The 16,703-nt window shown below is 35.0% G+C and overlaps 1 protein-coding gene across 1 annotated transcript in view; it reads right to left on the bottom strand.

Annotated features, from left to right (window-relative positions):
* The window catches only part of ADAM7 (ADAM metallopeptidase domain 7), a 69,871-nt gene extending 58,132 nt beyond the window's left edge, over positions 1 to 11,739 (bottom strand). The window contains exons 1-4 of the mRNA XM_055345808.1: positions 11,628 to 11,739; positions 9,901 to 9,963; positions 8,669 to 8,772; positions 3,777 to 3,853 (exon numbers count right to left, since the gene is read on the bottom strand). Of these exons, the coding sequence (XP_055201783.1) occupies positions 3,777 to 3,853; positions 8,669 to 8,772; positions 9,901 to 9,963; positions 11,628 to 11,739 (356 nt within the window). The remainder of the gene's footprint in view (positions 1 to 3,776; positions 3,854 to 8,668; positions 8,773 to 9,900; positions 9,964 to 11,627) is intronic.
* Positions 11,740 to 16,703: the final 4,964 nt, after the last annotated feature.

Raw genomic sequence — 16,703 nt, 5'->3', positions numbered from 1 at the left:
AATTAAAACATCAATTTTAAGAAATGTTATAGAACTTTTTTTTATCATTTTAACATACTTTTTAACATTTGGAATTCTGTACTGTAATATGATATAATATCATAATACTGTGCTCATAGACAACCACAAGTTATGCTTATTGTTGTTTTAACCTCAAAACAGGGATGCCTGGGAGGTGCAGCAGTTTAGCATCCACTTTCGGCCCAGGGAATGATCCTGGAGTCCCGGAATTGAGTCCCACAATGGGCTCCTTGCATGGAGCCTGCTTCTCCCTCTGCCTTTGTCTCTGTCTCTCTCTCTCTCTGTCTCTCTCTGTGTCTCTCATGAATAAATAATAAAATCTTTTTTTAAATTATTTATTTATGATAGTCACACAGAGAGAGAAAGAGAGGCAGAGACACAGGCAGAGGGAGAAGCAGGCTCCATGCACCAGGAACCCGACGTGGGATTCGATCCCGGGTCTCCAGGATCATGCCCTAGGCCAAAGGCAGGCGCCAAACCGCCGCGCCACCCAGGGATCCCTAAATAATAAAATCTTAAAAAAAACCTCAAAACACATACATATTACATAATCATAACACATTTATCATCACATAATATTTTTGCCATTAGTAGAATCCATTCAATCTAAAGTCTCTCCAAGATGATGAATAGACACCAATGTTTACTCAAATCAAAAACTGACACATAATATATGTTTAAAAAATACTCAAATAGCCATAATAAATGATTTAGAACTGAAAAATCATAAAGGCACAGCTTTAAAAATGCTGTTTTATCATGGTATTCCTGATCTAAGAATGACTTAACATTTTATTAACTACTTGGATGATTTAGAAGTAAACATACTAAAGGATTTTAGTAAATTAGAAAGTAATAGTTTTTATAACCCACAGAGGTCAAGATATCTCAGAAATAGATACATAGATAAATAATAAACTATTTGTAAAGTTCTTGAACCTACCATTTTTTTTCTTTTAGCTCTTTGAACTACCCCTGGTCACGTTTTGTTCCCACTACTGACATGAGAAACTTACAAGACTTCAAAAACCAGTTCAAAATACATTTACTATACTCCAGGTAAACTTTGAAATTCTTTCGTATATGTGTATTTCATACCTCCAAAAATCTCCATTTTCATGTTTACTAGATTCTCATTCTATATTATAGAGGTCAGCAAAGTTTTTCTGTAAACATCAAAATGATAAACATTTTGGGCTATGTGGGCCAGATATGATCTTTGTTACATGTTCTTTGCTTAGTTGTTTTATTTTGTTTTCGTTCCAAATATTTTAAACTTTAAAAATTATTCTTATTTTGAGGGTCATACATAGAGCGTAGTAGACCTAGCTTGGTCCACCAGCTTTTATTTGCCTTGCCCTAACATGCTTGAGGTTGCCTGTGAACTATTTTAAAAAGGGACTGATTTACTTTTACTTGTATCTTTTTTTTAATGCCAATACTGTATTTTACATATTGATGTGTTCAATAAACAAGTGCTACTAAGAATAAAATAACTGAATTGAAATTTGAGCTGCTACCCAAAAGACAGAGTTTGCAGTTTGAATTTAACAAAGTTAATTCCTTGATAAAATAAAAGTATCAAACCTCTTCAGAGGGACAACAGAATCTAGTCTCTACCACATTTCATTCAAATTGTTCAGTACACAATCTAAATTTACTAGACATATGAAAAAACAGGAAAATTCTAACTCTTCAAGAAATAAGACAATCAATAAAGATCTACTTTGAGACAATCCAGAGGTTGAAATTATAGATGATGACTAAAGTAGATATTATAACTATTTTCAACAAAGTAAAAGAAAATATACTTGAAATGCATGAAAAGATGTGAAATGTCAGCACAAAAATATGGAAGTTACTTTTTAAAAAGCAAATTAAAAAATTTATAATTGAAAATATCATGAATAAAAGGTTTCACTGTATGGGCAAGAATAGAATTGATAAAGGAAAGAGGTAATAAACTTGATGATAGATCAGTAGAAATTATCTAAAGAAAAGAAAGAAAAAAAGAACAGAGCTTTGGGGACATGTAAGATAATATTAAAAGGACTAAAATACTGATAATTTGACTGCTAGGAAAAAGAGAAAAAGTATGGAGGAAAGAAATGGTAATGACTGAAATTTTATCCAGTTTGGAGGAAGACATAAATTATAATTTAAAGAAGTCTAGTAAAACACAGGCAAGATAAATATGAAGAAAATTACACCTGTACATATCATTGTCAAATTGAGGAATATTGGCAACTAGGACAAATCTTGAAAACACTAAGAGAACAACATAATGTATACAGGGGAACAGAAATTCAAATTGCCACTAACATCTCATTGGAAACTATAGGGGTCAGAGGAAAGAACAATGTCAACATTGTTTTGCCAAAAGAAATAAAAATTCTGTCAATCCATAATTTTATATACAGCAAAAAATAACCTTCAAAAATGAAGAAAAAGAAAAGACCATTTCAGATAAAAGAAAACCAAGATAAATTTCTCCCAGCAGATCTGTACTACAAAAATGGGCAAAGAAAGTCCTTCAGGTCAAAGGAATTGGTAGCAGAAGGAAAATTGAATCTCTAAGAATAGAAGGATAGGAAAAGATAAATGATACAATAAATTAAAACAATATATATTTTTATTGAATGTCTTTAAGATGTATATGACCATTTAAAGCCAAAATTATAGCCATGCATTATGGAGTAAATTATGTATATAGATGTATATATACAACAAGTTAACATAAAAGAATCGTGGTTTTAAATGGACTTATATGATGAGGAAACTTTTACATTTTACATAAAATGACACAGTATTAACTGTAAATAAATATTATAATCTCTAAAACAAAAGCTTAAACCTAAAGCAGAGAGATACTGCTAAAAAGCTAATAGATAAATGGAAAGCCAGTAGGTAAAGTAAAAAAAAAAAAAAAAAAAAAGCAAATAACCCAAATATCTAGAGAAAGCAAGGAAAGAAGACCAGATAAACAAACAAAATAAACAGGAATCAAATATTAAATACAACATATCATTCATAACATTAAATGTTAACGGATTAAACATTACAATTAGAAATCAGATTGTCTGAATTCATTAAAAAGCAGGACCTAACTTCTTGCCAACTTACAAGAGATCCATCTTAAATGAAAAGATACAGAAATGTGAAAGAAAATGGATGAAAATAGTACACTGTGCAAACATATGAAAGCATTGATATCAGGTAAAATACACTTCCTGGCCAGAGGGATTTTCTGTAATGACACAATGATAAAAAAGAATCAATTCACCAACAAATACCAAGGAATCATAATGAAGAAATTAAAGGCATTAGAATTGCTCAGCTGACACAAGGTGTAACGTGCTTTGGTAAATTCTTCCCTGCTCTTAGTTTATTCTCCAAAAGAACTCGGTTTGATATCTATTTTAAGTAACTTAGCATTCTAAAAACCATGTTTTTCAAATTTCCTCTATTTCACTGACTCACAAAGAAGTAATGTATTAACTCTCTCCCTAGAGTGAGTATACAGAGTTCAAAGGGCTCTAAGTACCCTAAATAGAAGGTAACTCAGGAACCGAAAGGCAGTGTCTGTAATTGCTAAGATGTTGAAATTATATTAGGGTTTATATTAGGAAAGTAGGAATTCAGTCTATATGTAGGTAACAATGACTTGAGGAATTCACTTCACTGGCAGTTTCTACAAAGACTGGGATACTACAGACTGATAAATCTATAAGGTATTGAATTATAATTGAACTTACCTTGACCTTAAAAGGTGAAGTATTAAAGTTTTTCTAGTGAGTCTTAGTTCATACAGCAATTCTTCTTCATAAGTTTCCTGCAAAACAGTACCCACCGTGTGACTTGAATGTGTATTCCTTTAACGTGTTTTGGGGCAGGGAGTGGAGGGGGTGTGGGGAAAAATTAAACTTAATCCATCTACCCAGGAGTCCAGCAATCCCGCCAGGTAAAACGATAAACATGGATTAGGCTGAATTTATGAGATACAATATACATGGGGGATTTTGCTTGTAAGTTATTTTTTAAATTATTTTTAAAAAGATTTTTATTTATTTATTCATGAGAGACACAGAGAGAAAGAGAGGCAGAGACACAGGCAGAGGGAGAAGCAGGCTCCATGCAGGGAGCCTGATGTGGGACTGGATCCTGGACTGTGGGATCACCACCCGAGCCAAAGGCAGACACTCAACCACTGAGTCACCGAGGTGTCCCTTAATTAAATGTTTGATGGGCATTTTTTCTAGTTATAAAATGAAATGAAAATATGTATATTTTCTTCCTATCCAGAGATAACAAGTTGTTGTATGTTCTTACAGTTCTGCACCCACCCATAGAGCTTTTGTTTATGTATGTTTAACAGTTTGGGTTATACTCTTTTATAGGCTACTTTCTCACATAAAAACTAATCATGACTATGACCATTTTCCCTAGTCCAATAAATGTTCTTTTATAGTATGTATTTTATGACTGAAAGTCACGATGTGAATTTATTTAACTTCTATCTGGATCAGAAATTTGATTTGGAGTATTCACTAAAGTTAGACATCATTTCTTTGACAGCAACGTGAAAAAAATGTTTGATAATGCCATAAGATAACACTGAAGAAAGGAAGCACAAAATTAGAATTTCTTTTTTTTTAAATTAGAATTTCATTAGAAATGTATAGTAGTTCTTGTTTTCTTGCCTTAAATATTAACAGCGAAATGATAACTTGCTGTGACAAACTTTTCTTTAATGATCATTGTTCACAGTCATATTTTTCTTGTTTAGTTTATTTTGTTATTTGTATATGAATTCCTAATTTATGCCCTTTGGGTATCTTTGTGGTATTTTATTTCTTTGTGATCATAAGAATTATTTATAATTTAAGGATTGACAGTTACTGGTTATTTATCTAGCACATTTCTTTAGTTTATTGTTCACCCATGTATTCAATTTCAGGCACAGTGATAATATGGAATATACAATGATACACACTGCCCTTATGGAAGCCACAACTTGGCAAAGAAGAAAATCAAGCAAATGTAATTGAGTATTATAAGCATCATAATAGGAGAAATGCAGTGACTGTGTGAGGGAGGAGTCAGGAGAAAACAGAGAATGCAAAGGCCCTGAGATAGGAAGGAGCTTGACATGTTTGAGAAACCCAGAAAAGTTCAAGGTGGTTGGAGAATCAAGTGTAAGTTGAATAAATATGAGAAATGAAAAAGTAGAAAGGAGCCAAATTATATACAGACTAATTAGTCACTTAAGAAGATTTGGACTTTATTCGAAGAAAAAAGTTTAGACAAAAAAATGCAGAAGGAGGTATGGTATTTTAGATGGCTTACTTATTACAGATAATGGATTAGCAAAAATCACAACTCTAAGCAGGAAAACCATTTATTTTTTGCTTGTTTGTTTTAAATTTAAATTCAGTTAATACACACATAGTGCATTATTAGTTTCAGAGGTAGAGTTCAGTGATTCATCAGTCTTATATAATACTCAGGCCTCATTACATCAAGTGCCTTCCTTAATGCCCATCACCCTGTTATACCATCCCCTCACCCCCTGCCCCTCTTGTGACCCTCAGTTTGTTCCCTTCCATAAGAGGTAAGAACCTCTTATGGTTTGTCTCCTTCTCTGATTTTGTCTTATTTTGGTAGGAAAAGTATTTAAAGGCTGTTGATGGAATACAGCTCACTTGGGCAGGGGAGTGGCAGCAGGGATAAGGGAGAGTAGATAATTTCAAAGGATATCTACATGCTAGAATGCATAAGATTTAGTGATTTTTTTTTTTGATGGGAGAGGCAAAAGAGAGGAGTGAAGAATTCTCTCAAGGAGTGCATGAGAAGTCAGTCAGTCAAGCATCCTACTCTTGACTTCATCTCAAATTGTGATCTCATGAGATGGAGCTCCATGTCTGGCTCCACACTGAGCAGGGAGCCTACTTAGGATTCTCTTTCACTCTCTCCTTCTGCCTCCCACCTCTCTCTCTCAAAGAAAATAAAAAATAAAAATAAAAATTCCCTCAGGCTTCTGGTTTGTTTAAACCATACTATTGAAAGGAGGGTCTTCTGAAGAGGGGCAGCATTGAGGGAGGGAGAGGGGAGTTTAATGCTTTTGAATGTGAAGTGTGCATTTGGGTATTATTTTGACTGCAAGTTTAACATAAAATTAGGACTTCTTTATAAACATGTAATTCACACACAGTGAGCAGGCAAGAACCTAGATGCTTATTCAGATAAGAAGGGTTGAATCCTATTTATAATGTGATAAACTACATGTGCAAGTGTGTATGAGTAACAGTGGTATAGTGGGACTTTGTAAAATTTGAATGTGTGATTATGGGTTTAATATTAGCTGATATTCAGACATTATTGTTAATACTGTCAAATGTGACATTCTTATTAATTTTGTCATTAATATTGTTTTTATATTAATAAACAATTTTAAATTTTGTTTATAATTTTTATTATTTTATTTAGTTTTACAACTTTTTTATTTTGTTTTAGAATCATTTTAGATTTAGAGAAAAGTTGGGAAGATAATACAGAGAATTTCCATGTACCTCACAATTCAGCATTCCATATTATCAACATCTTACATCACTATGGCATACTTGTCACAACTCATGAACCAAGATTGACATTATCAATTAAATAATTGACAAATCAATTAAATCAATAAACTTATCCAGATTTCCTTAGTTTCTGTCTTATGTCCTTTCACTGTCTTAGGATACCATCCAGGACACCATATTACATTTAGTTGTCATGCCTCCTTAGGTTCTTCTACACTATGACAGTTTCTTGGGCTTTTCTTATTTTGGGGGGGGGGGGCTTTTCTTATTTTTTAACAACATTGACAGTTTTGAGGAGTACTGATCAAGCATTTTATAGGTTGCATCTCAATTAAGATTTTTCTGATATTTTTCTCACTCCTAGCCTGGAATTGTGAAGATTTGGGAGAAAACAACAAAATAAAGTGCCATTTTCATCACATCATATTTAGAGTACATACTATCAACATGACTTATTACTGATAATGGTTACCGATTACTGTGATCACTTGGCTGAGGTAGCATTTTTCCATCTTTCTTCACTGTTTCCCCCTTCCATATTCTACTCTTTGGAAGTCACTATGCACAGGCCATGCTTAAAGGGTGAGGAGTTATGCTCCACCTCCTGGGAAGGGGAGTGTCTATGTCAATATTTTAATTATTGTATAGGAGATTTATCTATTTTCCCCCATTTATTTATTTATTCAAGTATTCACTTATACCAGTATGAGTTCAAAGATATTAATTTATACTTTGCTATGGCCCAGAACTATGTTATTATTCTTTTTTTGCTCAAATTGTCCATTCTTTGGCTATTGGGAGGTCCTTCACTTGGCTCCCTATGTTCTTTTGACATAATCCCATCAATGCAAGTTTGGTTTGTTTGTTTGTTTGTTTGAGAATTTCCTTAATTCTGGTAGTATAAGATGTTCCAAACTCATCCTGCATATTTCCTGACCCCATCCGGGCTCATCTTGTATATTCATAATGGGACTTGATTTGCACAATGGTGGCAGAGGGCTGATTTTGCCCTCTTAGACGAGTACCAAACTTCAACCAATAAAAGTTCTTTTATTTTTTAATTGAAGTATAGTTGACATGTAATGTTATATTAATAAAAGTTTTAAGAAGGTGATAAAAGAATTGGAGATCAAGAGAAAACATTATTTGTAAGGAGATTATTACAGAAAAATGGTTAGACATTATCTCCAAATGGCAGCAGATAAAAAGTTGCTTTTTCAGTATCTTAAGCCATGGGAAAGACATCTCAGTGGGATCATTTGGAAAGCTGAAATATGTCTTGCTTATGACTGAGGTACCTAACAAATGAGAGCCTGGAAGGCTGGCTCTTCTAATGATGGAGGGAAGAAAAATAGTTGCATTGGGAAAAGTTTGCCCTCAAGGAGTATTGGGGCAAAGTGAGAGTCATTATTCTCCATGGACCAAGTTAGAAAGCTCAGGCCCACAGTGCAAGTGCCTGGTAATAAATATCTAAGAACAGTCATTGAATGTCTTTTATAGTAATGGGAATTGAAAATTACCTTATTTTGAAGCCTTTTTCCTATTATGTGCATTACATATTGTCTGCATAAACATTTGTTTCTTTTGAAAATAAAATTTTAAATGTTTATATTTTAACAACTGAATAAACACTGTTCTAAGCAACAGACCACATGTGTTCCCATGAAAGTTGTCCACCTTTGCTGCAGAGTCTGTAAGGCAAGTGAACCTGCATATTATATCACTGGGAAAGCAAAATGCTCAGAAATTACATTCCATAGGCACCAGCTCAGAACAAATGAAGTTGCCTTAAATCAGCCCGGAAACTTGTTAGTGGAAATCCTCAAACAATCTGGAAAACTGTACATGGCACCTCTAAAATCCAAATTTTACTCCATTTTGTTTTGTAATCCAACACAAATTTGCTTCCTCCCCAACTCCGGCCCCCTCAAGTGCACGCTGTAGACTGAGTGGGAGTTCTCAGAAAAATCGAAACTCCTCTCTTTTTCACTTCTGATTAATCAGAGGTTGCTTTCTACATACCCTATGAAAGCAATAAATCATATTTATTAAGTCAAAACATGTACCTGTATGTCATAATCATGAATGTGCCAAACTTCTCGCTTCTGCATCAGAGGAAGCTTTTTAGGGTAAACCACTTCTTGACCTTTGACTCCAATGATTACCTTTTCTAAAAGGAAATGTTTAAGGGAGAAAATACAATCTGGCATTGACACCCATGCACAGGGACTAGATAACAATCATTTTCATAAAGTTCACTTGCTCTCAATTAGCAGCCATGTACAACATCACTTTGAAGTATCACTCCCACTTAATAGGTAAGGAAATTGAGACTGATAGTTTCCAAATTAGGCAAATATAAGCAAAATTGGAAAACAGCCTTCCCCTCCTCCCCATTAGGTCTTTTAGCTTCTTTCGTCTTCCCATTTTGCTTTGCAGCTACCACCTTCGTCATCTTAATCTCCTCCTGTCTCTGGATTTTGCACCTGTCAAACCTGCATTGTAAAATTACCAATTTTATCTCCCAGGGACACTTGCATTTGAAATCTTAACTCTCCTAGCTAAATGCAAATACAAAGCTTTCCCTTGTTAAAAGGGCGTAGGTACTCTTGAATCAGTGCTTTCCTGAGGTGAGCCTTGCTTATCTCACTGAAGAGTGATGTAGAGGAAAGACCATAGGATGCTACAATCTGCTATTATTTGAATCAAAGTCTTATGAGTTTATTGGCCATAAATGCTATTTCTATTCTTTCTGATCTGTAGATATTATTCTCAATTTCTTTTTTTTCTTAGATTTTATTTATTTATTCATGAGAGATACAGAGAAAGAAGCAGAGACATAGGCAGAAGGAGAAGTAGGCTCCCTGTGGGGAAACCTGATGTGGGACTCGATCCTAGGACTCTGGGATCATGACCTGAGACGAAGGCATATGTTCAACCCCTGAGCCTCCCAGGTGCCCCTCTCAATTTCTTTATAAAATAGAGATAATAAGATTGCACACATGCTAATGTACACGAAAGTAGCTAATGGCTAGCACAGTGTCTCTACACTGCAGATATTCAGAAACACCCACTCCTTCCTCCTTCTCACTGTAAATCAGAGTATGTAAAAGCACTGAAGTATTTCATAAAAGCATAGAATCTCAATATTAGACATAACTAGTCCGAGTCCTATACTATGTTCTCAGCAAAATCATCAATGAATATTATTTTATTATTTACAGTTTAAACTTTGTGACTAAAGAGACATTACCTTATAGCCTAGTAAGAAAACCGTGATAAAAAGGTTAAGACATACCTTTAATCTGAGAAATGAGTATAATCATGAAAAGCAAACTCCTGAGAAACATTCTGAATGATTCTGATGGAAGAAGGGGCACAGATGCTTGAGAAAAGATGTGTGCAGCTCTCTGCCCTTGTTTCCACAGCAGGGTTGAAGAGCCCAGATAGATAAGTAGTTTTGATCAAGTACAAGGAAATGTTCCTTGCTTGTGTTGCAACATTTGTGAGGTGCTTGAGGCTAAAACCTGGAGGGTGGACATCATGTACTAATTAAAGGCACCACTGAGGTGCTGTGGTGGAGTTGGGCTGGGCAGAGATCCCTACTTCATGCCTGATATAAATAGAATTCTAGATGTACTAAAAATTCAAAAGTGAAAAAAAAATCATATATGTCTTAGAAAAAAATTTGAAGAATGTTTATGGAAGCTTTGGTTGGAGAAAATGCATGTGAAGAATGCCACATGTAGAAATTATAAAGGAAAATTTTATAAAAACTAGATAGAAGTATTGAGAAGTTATTTTTTTTAACTAAATAAAAGCCTATGCCATGGGGCATGGGTATAATGGCCTTTCAAAATCTGTAAAAAGACAAGATACTCATCCACAATCCACATTCTACCCCTACTTGCCACCCCCACCCTGATAAAAGACCTCAGAGTCCTGAGGCAAGGGAAAATAACTAGATTCCCCCTGCCCAATTTTATTGAGATCTAACTGACATACCACACTGTGTAAGTTTAAGTTGGGTACATATTCTTTTACTCAACCTTTGGGTTTTGGAGTCCCTCAAGGCATTAGCCTATTTCCTCTTTTCCTCTAACTGTATGCTTGTTCCAAAGCCATCTCATCTTCAGTTATGGTTTAAGTATAATCAGCTATGCCTCACATTTTTACTTCCAGCCACCTGCATGATAGACCTTTACAGCCAACTCTCTATTCAACATCTTCATTGAGACAGCTCAAAGTCCCTGCAAACTAAGAAGATTCAAAACTTGTTCTCTGCTTTCATTAATGATGTTAATATTTATTCCACATTGCAAATCTGAAACCCAGTAGTCATCATTGGTATCTCTCATAATCAACCCATCACTAAGTATGCTTATTTTACCTTCTAAAAAATATTCAAACCTCTTTTCTCCAGCTTTTCTGCCTCCTTTTAAGTCCAGGTTCTTATAGACTGTTTTTGGCTACACTCTGACAAGTATGATCTTTTCAGATACAAATCTGATCATGTCATGTGCCTGTTGAAAATGCTTCAATACTTTGTCATTGTCATTGGTGTTAGGATTAAAATTTAAAATTTCAAAAGGTAAATTACCTGGTACTTTTTAATTCTGTGGCTTTGATCAAAGTATGAAATATTTCTGTACTTCTGTTTTCTCATCTATAAAATGCACTTTGGGCATAATAACATGTATCTCATAGGCAGAGTACGAGTGTTAAATGAATCTGTGCTAAAAGGCAATCTTACATTCCATGGTTCATTCACTATCCAATTCTCTTAGTTGACTATTTCATAGTCTCTCTTCTCTCCTCAAATCTCAAATCTCCTTTAATTTACTCTTAATGATTACCATGCTTTCCACTTCATTGAGAAACAAAGAAACTACCAGAAGAAAGAAATCTTACTTTCTCCCATTATCACATCTTCCACAGTATCACATTATCAAGATGTGTGCCAATATAGACTAGCTCTCTCCAGTTTTTATGGATGGACTGCCCATGCCTGTAATGTCTACACACCATTAATATATCGGATTCCATTCCTTCTTCCACCTCCAATGTCATCACTCTGGCAATTGTTCTCTTTTGCTACGCTATCATCTGAACTGTATATTTGCAAACATGCTATCATTTTTGTCCATCTTTTAAAAACGTACTTCTCCTTTTACTTCATTGTCCCCTACACTCAGCTACTGTCCAATTCTTGATTACTTTTTTAAAGATTTTATTTATTTATTCATGAGAGACACAGAGAGAGACAGAGACATAGGCAGAGGGAGAAGCAGGTTCCCTGTGGGGAGCCCAATGTGGGACTTGATCCCAGGACCCCGGGATCACGACCTGAGCCAAAGGCAGACTCTCAACCACTGAGCCACCCAGGTGTCCCCTCATTCTTGACTTCTTTTTATAGCACATACTGTTTATCTGCAGTTCCTCTCTCCCCACTTGCTCTTGAAACTGCTTTAATCTCACTTTTTATCCTTCACTCAACAAAACACTTCTCATCAATGCTACTGATGAGCCGCACCTTGCTAAATCCAGTGGTCTATTCTCATCCCTTCTAACTTGACCTTTTAGCTGCATTTAACACAATTGATCACTTCTACCTTTTGAAGAGTTTAGCTCATGGTATACCATGGATCGACTCTGCTTATTCACAGCTTCTTCTTAAGTTGCTCTCGTTGGATTCCTTTTCTCTTTCCAATATTTAAATATTCCAGATTCCCAGGGCTCAACTCTTAGCACTTTTCTCTATATATAGTCACTAATAAATAAGTTCTCATCTAATCTCATGGTTTTAAATATCATCTGTGACATGATGGCTGCCAAGTTCACTTATCTAATCCAACCATCTCTGAATTTCAGACTCATAGAAACAACTCTCCTCTCAACATCTTCACTAGAATATTTAATAGATATCTCAAATACAAGTAGAAGGCTAGATTTCTGATCTTCCTTTTCAAACCTGGTATTTCCAGTCTTTCCTATCAAAGATATTACAACCCCATTTTTTCAGTTACTCAGGAGTCATCTTTGATTCCTCTTTTTTCCCCTTTTTGCATCTTATTGATCAACAAATCCAGCTGTCTATTTTCAGAAGAGTCAAGATATCAAGAATCTGACCACTTCCGGGATCCCTGGGTGGCGCAGCGGTTTGGCGCCTGCCTTTGGCCCAGGGCGCGATCCTGGAGACCCGGGATCGAATCCCCCGTCGGGCTCCCAGTGCATGGAGCCTGCTTCTCCCTCTGCCTGTGTCTCTGCCTCTCTTTCTCTCTCTCTCTGTGTGACTATCATAAATTTAAAAAAAAATTTAAAAAAAAAGAATCTGACCACTTCCAACCACATATACTGCTGCTTTGCTGATCCAACATGTCATCATCTCTAGCCTACTTTATTAAAATAGCCTCTTAATTGACCTTGATGGTTTTCTCTTAGTCCCATAGTGTGTTGTCTACACAACATCCAAAATGATCTCATTAATACACATCACATTATGTGATTCTTCTGTTGAAATCTTTTCAGGGGCTTGCCATCTCAAAATAGTACCTGAAGACCTGTGATGGCCTCTAGGATCTACATAATCTAGTTTGATGTTCTCTGGCTTCATATTTTCTACTCTCCTCTCACTCAGATCCTGCCTCTATGTGTCCTTGCTTTTTACTGAACATGCTAAGCATGTTCTGCTTTGCTTGTAGTTTGTTCCTTCTTTCAGCCACATGTCTCCCTTCCTCTCTGCCTTCTGGTCCCTACTCAAATATCATCATGTTAATAAGGTCTCCAAAAACTCTAGGCAAAGCAGACATTCTCACTTCTGCCCTGGTACTTATGTTGCCCTTTGTTGCCTTGTGTTATATGTCATCTGTAATGCTAGTTATTAATTAATTAATTCATTCATTTATCTATATTTCAATTGCCTGCCTCTCTTCCTTAAACTGTATCCTCTATAAGGATTTTTGGCAGTTCTATTTATTGCTGTGTCTTCAGAGCCTAGAACAATAGATTGCTGAATGATTTTTATTAAATGGATATATTAATACATTTAAGAAGTTGGACAATATCTGGTAATAGTAAGCACCTAATAAAACTACATTATAATTATTGTAACTTTTATTTATGAGGAGGTTATAGTAGAGTAAATAAGAGTATGCGTTCAGATTCAGACAACCTGAGTTCAGTTCTTACTGAACTTACAATTTCTACCTGCAAACCTTGGATGGTAACTTAATTCTCAGTGCCTCAGTTTTCTCATTTCCCAAAAATGAGACTAAACTCATAACAGTTGTAGTGAGAATTAAAAGAGATAATTTATCTAAGTCACCTAAAAGCAGTGCCTGTTGCATATTAAAAGCTGAGTAAGTATTGATTTTTTAAGAACTAAATAAGTCTTGATTTTTGTTTTTATTACTTTTTCTGTAACAGTTTCATCCACTTTCATCTACCTTTTTTTCTCTGCACTTCAAGGTCTTTGGCTTCCCCTCTTTGCTGCAACATGCCATACTTTCTTTCATCAAAAACCTTTAGGACATACATGGTTGTCCCCTTGGAGTCCTCTCCTATCTTCTTTGTAGCCACATCAATTCCTCATTCTTCAGTTTTCAGTTCAAGGGTCTCTCTCTCTCTCTCTCTCTGAAAAGCTTTCCCTAATCCCAGAATCTAGACCATGTTTCATTCTGAAACAAGATACTCTTTTTTTTCCCTGAAAACTTGTGTTAGTTTATCACACACTTATTGGTTCAATTATTTGATTATCTGTTTCCTCCAGCAGACTATAATCTCCAGAAAGCAAAGATTCTGCTTGTTTTTGCTAAGTCTGGTACCACAAACATAGCAGTGTCTTGCATATAGTCACTGCATTTAATAAATTGGTTAGATGCAAAAAATAACTTGCAAAATGATTATTGCCTAGTTACAACCTCATGTGTTTCCAGAAATTTTGAACATAATTGAATGAACATTAATCCAAATGATCATTTACTGGTAGAATTTCTGACACTCTTTCAGGGCTATAGCAAGAGAGAGTTGAAGACTGATGAGTGTCCTCGGGGTATTTGATCCATTACCAAACCAAACAAATATTCATCCACACATCAAATGGAATTCACTAGCTTTATTCATTGTGACAGTTGAAAAGAGCATTTGAAATTGGGTGACAGGAACTATATTGAACTTGCATTTGTTACAGTCAAAATTATGGGGAAAAGAATAAACAATTTTTAAATTCCAATTGTGCAATCTCAATTATTCATAGTGTCATAGTAAATGATAAAGGTTTGAGGCCTTGTTCTGATGTCTTTGTGCATTAGCTACAGCTAGGCTAACTTTCTAGCATATCTAAAATACTACAGATACAGCATTACCTATGGTTAACCCAGGTGAAACAACCAAGCACTTTCAAGGAAGAAAAATTTTTATTATTTACTCAAGTCACATAATCAATAAATGGAAAGCAGAAATTAAAAGAAAATTTCTGCCTAACTATGTTCTTTCTATTATATACTGGGCCCATTTTTTGAGACGAAAAAAGCTTTATTCTTTCTTATAATCATACTATAATCAATCTTTCAAGTTTGGAGAATGTTATACTCAATTCCAAACTCTACCAAGTGGCTAACATGGTACAGTGGAATATTATGATATAACTGATAGCATAGTGCAATATTATGATATAACGTTGTAATGATATAATGTATGATAGTCTATCTGTTATTCACACTCCCAAGTCAGACTTCTGTTTAAATTGACATGATCACTAAAGTGTAAGAAACTGTCTTTCAAAAAACAATGAACCCTGGAACATATTTCAATATCAAAGGGACTCTGTGGAGTCCAAATGGTCAGACAAAAGCAGATTTTAAGAAAGATTAGACGTGTATGAGAATGTTCTGTTCTGTTCTTATTTCTTTGCTACAAATTAGTGAAGCTACGACTCATAGGAGGTTCTCTAATCTACTCTCATTGTGGTTTCCACGAGAGCTTTTGAGGCTGTAGATTCTTGTATTCATTCCTTATCACCTCTAGGATCAGCTCTTATAAAAAATAGTCTTGGAGGCCCCCAGCTTTGTGCACATCTTGCCCACTTTCTACTGTTGACCTCCTCACAATCCAGATACTCTTCAGGCTTGCCCTTCTGAGCTGCTTCTCTCTTTTCCTCAAGGTTGTTCTCATTATCCTTCTAGCTAGCAATTTGGAAAGCAATCCCCCAGACCCTCTTAAAAACTTAAAGGAAGGTATTCAGTGATGGACACTCCAGAAAGGATGACAGATGATGCACAATGTATTCTAAATCAGCAATGAGAAGCTGCCCACTCTGTAGACACCAAATGCTTGTTCTGTACCACCTTTGTGAAGAGAAAGATGAAAAAAGGGGCAATAAATCCAAATGAAGGAAGAGAATAAGGTGAATAAAAAAATATCTAAATTATGATAGAAATGGGAAAAGCTTCACATAGAAATATTGGAATAAAAATGAGCATTTTCTAACTTTAAAAGAAATATTATTATCAAGTACCCCAAAACAATAATAATCAAAGGAAACTTGTAATTCTCTTTGTAGAAGCTAATTTCAGCCTATTAATTGTGTTTTAAGTGCATCAAAAGAACAGTAGATTCAAAATCAGGAGCTCTATGTTCTCCTGTCACTAATTCTACTATCTTAGGCAATCACTTATTTTCTGGGCCCCACTGCCTAATCTAGAAATTGAAGTAGTTAGATTGTTTGAACTCTAAGATTTTTTTTTAACATCAGAATTCTATTTCCATGTTTACTAATTTTTCTTTCCTTTTCTAAGACTTTCTTCTTAAGTAGGAATTTTGATTTGGCAGAATAATGGCAAATTTGGGATTTTCTATCACTGTCATATTTTTTTTATTTCTAATTACAGATTTATCAATTAACATGAATAGCAAACGTGATAAATGCAACAAGAGCCATAACAAATTGCCCAGCTTTGCCACCCAAAGGGACTAGGTTATTCCTGGGGAATGGCAGACCCAGGGTGAAGAGAGTTTCTAGTCATTTACTCCTTTATTCTGATAATCACATTACTTAGCCAGTTACATTGAACAAATTACCTAATATTCCCAGAGTTTTGGTAT

This window comes from Nyctereutes procyonoides, unplaced genomic scaffold, assembly GCF_905146905.1.
Source record: "Nyctereutes procyonoides isolate TBG_1078 unplaced genomic scaffold, NYPRO_anot_genome, whole genome shotgun sequence".
NCBI classification, from domain to species: domain Eukaryota; kingdom Metazoa; phylum Chordata; class Mammalia; order Carnivora; family Canidae; genus Nyctereutes; species Nyctereutes procyonoides.
The sequence above is the reverse complement of the archived record's forward strand: the minus strand, read 5'-3'. Positions and strand labels throughout refer to the sequence as shown.